A 3,978-nucleotide genomic window follows, 5' to 3' on the forward strand; every position below is an offset into this window, starting at 1 on the left:
TTAACTGTTCAGCTGTCTGAATTTCCCATATACCTTTAGCTTACTAAGAGTGTTTTCAGGTTTTTCCCTCTGTTGAAGGAAGATTATGTCTTGCCATGATTGTGGGTGTTACTCCCCAAGGGCTGGGAGAGGGCAGGTTAGTTGAAACCACTTCTAGATTGGTAAAATATTTTGGGAATCTTCAGATATACTGTTAGAAATTATACCAGATAAGTTCATCACTCTTGGTAGGAAAGGAGACAGACCTTTTCCTTATTGTTTCCATAAAACTTATGTGAAGTACAGTAAGTTGCTAACATGTATTCAATGAGTAGGATTTTTAAAATATTTTGTTAGTTTCTGTAAGGGACTATACTTGCTTCCAAAATCTCAAATATTTTTGCAGGTCTTAATCTTATTTGAGCTTGGGTTATTTGGGATGTTCTTTATTCTCTGTTTTACCTGTGTTAATTGCAATAAGGGTGTTGGAGGCAGAGAACAGTACACACAACTGATCTACTAAGACTCTGTGGTGAGATTTTTCTCCATCTCCATGAGCACCCACCCTGTTGTAGTACTTACTTTTAAGATGGCAATGCTACTTCACCAAACTTCCTCCTACAGTGAGAGAAGTAGGGATAACTTTTGGAAAAAGTTTTGAGGCTAGTGACAAAATATGTTTGTCTTTCAGATCCCCAGCTCAAGGGTATAGTGACCAGGTTATATTGCAGGCAAGGCTACTACTTGCAAATGCACCCCGATGGAAGTCTCGATGGAACCAAGGATGACAGCAGTAATTCTAGTAAGTGACTGCCCCAGGGGAATGTCTTAATCGCACACACAGATCGTATCACTCCAATGTGTATGCACAGACACAGTGTTAATGCCTGTGGAGGGTTTCTGAATGTGTTTTGTGCTAAGGAGGAGGGTTTTGTCTGCTCAAAGCCTGATGACTGACAGCATGGTTCGGGCAGGACATTGGCCTAAATGTGTTCCCTCTGAAGGTGAAGGTGTAACTGCCGATGGACCTTAGGAGTGAGATATTTAGGCCAATGGTTGTCTTCTGGTAATTTTATAAAAATGGTAAAATTATATTAAAAGAATTTTTTTATTAAATCTATGTATTTAACATGAATCTCTTCAAAAAAAAGTAACCAAAAAAAAAAAAAGAGATGGAAACTAAATTTACCTGAAGAATTTAAATATATAGGCCCCAATTCAGCAAAGGAAATAAATGCATGTTTAACTGTCAAAGTCATGCTGAAAGCACAGGCTGAAGTACCTTGCTGAATTGAGACTAAAAATCCTACAGTCCCTGTACCAGCAAGAGTTCCAATGCCATTAAGAGAACTTTTGCCACTGTAGGGACTGCAACAATGGCAGTTTCAAAAATATTCCAAATGAAAATGGTCTTGCAAGGCCATGTGGGTTACTGCTTTGGTACTCTTTTCCTATGATACTGCCACATATTTTCATTCAATGAGCATATATATGTTTGCTAACTTAAGCTGCAGTGGTAATTAAGAAAACCTATTCTAACTCTAGAAACAGTTGATTTTTTAGTTTTCTGTTTAGCAGAGAACATTTGTATTTTGTTTATATGAATTATAATGACATTTATGTAATATTTCTGTGTGATCTTGAGTTATATTTTAAGCACTTTTAATACAAAAGGTTTATCTTCTTATTATGCATATATAAATAAGCCTTTAGTTTCCCTAGAAATATTGTAATTAGGCTAAAGAAATTAAGGGATTTGAGGTTTCTGCTTTACATTGGTTAGGTCCCTATTTTTTCTGTTCATGCACAGCTGTTATTATAACACCTCTCATCAAAAGACAGCATGATCATTTTTTATTTTTTTTATTTCTTTTTATTTAGAATTGAGAAAAATAGTTGATTAATCTGTTTTAATGTGTTTTTCTCTGCTTGTTTTCCAAGTGTTTTTGTTTTCCCTCTTGCCCCATTCCTGTTTCTTATCTTCCCCCTCTGTGTCCACCTCTCATGCCGACTTCTGTACTGGACTGGATACTAAGACCCTGTACAGACTAGATCATTATTGCTTTTTATAGAAGCTTTGCCTAGATGAGATCTGAGAAATGTGTCTTAGACTGGAAAAGTATATATCTCTCTCCCTCTTCTTCTCTGCCCATCTCTCTTATTTTCAGCTTCAGCAAGGAGGTCTGTGTGACTGCAACAATTTTGTAATATTTTATTGTTATTTGAGGGCTTTTTAAACCTTAGAACTCTATGAATTTTGAGTCTTTGCAAAGCTAGACCATAGTGCCTTACTTTTCTCCTTTTGCTGTTGTCAGCTTCAGGAGTCTTCCCTTTTTTTTTTTTTTTTTTTTTTTTGCTTACCTTTAATTTTCCCTTTCTCTTCCCTCTTCTCTGCTCTTCTGGTTTTCCATCTCTCTGCCCATTTCTCTTATTTTTCAAAAATGCAGAATTAATAGGCTATATTATAAATGTTCTGAAATATAGAACTTCTCCAAACCAACCAACTACCAGATAGCAGTATTGTGTATTTTCGATAAATTTGTTAGAGAGCATTGTGTTTTACTTGAAAATGTCTTTTAGACTAAAATTGTTTGGGTTCCTTTTTTTATAAAGGGATTTTTTTTTCTGTCTTTAACTGGTGTAATTCTCTATTTGTTTTGTCACTGGTCTAATTTTGCAATATTGTTTAGTAAAGATAGTTTAGAACAGAAGAATGTAAAATGAGTATGTTTGCCAGGAAGGTGTACAATCTCCACCTTTAATTTTGCTGGTATATCAAAACTATATTAGAAGCTGAAAAGATTGATGCGCTTGGTATATTTACTAATATATGAACATGTGTCTGTTTCTTTTGTGCTGTCAGTCTTTCTCCTCAGTTCTTTTGCCTTTGCACTGTTTCTTTCATTTCCTGATGAACTCTTTTTCCCTATTGCTTTTGTTTATTGCAGTATAATTTGTTTTTCCTTCTCTCTTTTGCTTTAAAACAATGATTTACTCATGGATAGAATTCCTAGTATTTTGATATTTATTTTGTGAGCTCCTTATCATGATAATTTCTGTCTGAGGCTTACAGATAAATAACTTCTGGCAGCTGCCCAAGGGGGAATATCCTGCTTCTGACCATGGAGCTTGCTGGCTGCCTATTTAATATGCCCAGTGGGCGAAGGGATGGACATATATGAGCTGTCAGTAGGACAGATAGTACACTTACCTTGACAGTGAGGATGACTTCCATTCGTGTTTCATAAAAAAGGAAATACAGTTTGCCAAAGGGTGTGCATCTCTGCCAGCCTTCCACCTGTCTTCTGCACTGTTCACTGTCCCTGTAGACAGTGCATTGGCCATCTGAGCCACTGGGTGTCAGAGAAGCCAGAGGGAGCAACAGACAGAATAGAGAATCGATTTCTTTTTTGTCTTCAGCAAGAAAACTGTTTGAAGCTTAGTCATGCTGATACTTTTTGTGCTGTTGCAATGTATTCTGTGTCAAGCAGTTAGAGGAGTGCTTGAAGTTAGAATTCCCTCAAGCGCCTGTGTCATTTTGTAGTCATTTTGTATGTATGTGAGTAAACATGAGTTACACACTATAGGAGTCACAGTGTTATAGAGGTAGTGCAAACTAAGATTAAGAGGTCTTTAAAGCTTCTTGGTAATCTCTTTAATGTGCCTTTTTTGCATCTATCTGAAGTCAAAATGACTTGTACCGGTGGTTTCAGTCATCTGCTCTGGTGCAAGCCACTGTCCCAGCTTGACTCAAGTTTGAGTAAGACTGGAGTCTGCAGACAGAGATGGCAGGTTTTTTAGTGTATCACTGTGCACAGACCCATGCATGAAAAGGAAGAAAGATGTGACTGCCTGTAATTGCATCCCCAAATGTACTTTCATCTGCTCATGTTAATGGCCATGATATTACAACCCAACCTAAATAGGCTGATAGGTTTCAGTTCATTGTTGTAATTTCTTTTTAGAACTTTTCCAAGTTAATGATGTTTTTTGAAAGAG

The 3,978-nt window shown here is 36.7% G+C and overlaps 1 protein-coding gene across 1 annotated transcript in view; it reads left to right on the top strand.

Moving 5' to 3' along the window:
- Window positions 1-672: 672 nt before the first annotated feature.
- The window catches only part of LOC103804767 (fibroblast growth factor 14), a 95,998-nt gene continuing 92,692 nt past the window's right edge, over window positions 673-3,978 (top strand). The window contains exon 1 of the mRNA XM_009077396.1: window positions 673-781. Within this exon, the coding sequence (XP_009075644.1) occupies window positions 730-781 (52 nt within the window). The 5' untranslated portion in view covers window positions 673-729. The remainder of the gene's footprint in view (window positions 782-3,978) is intronic.

The sequence above is a fragment of the Acanthisitta chloris genome, unplaced genomic scaffold (assembly GCF_000695815.1).
Source record: "Acanthisitta chloris isolate BGI_N310 unplaced genomic scaffold, ASM69581v1 scaffold7116, whole genome shotgun sequence".
NCBI lineage: Eukaryota > Metazoa > Chordata > Aves > Passeriformes > Acanthisittidae > Acanthisitta > Acanthisitta chloris.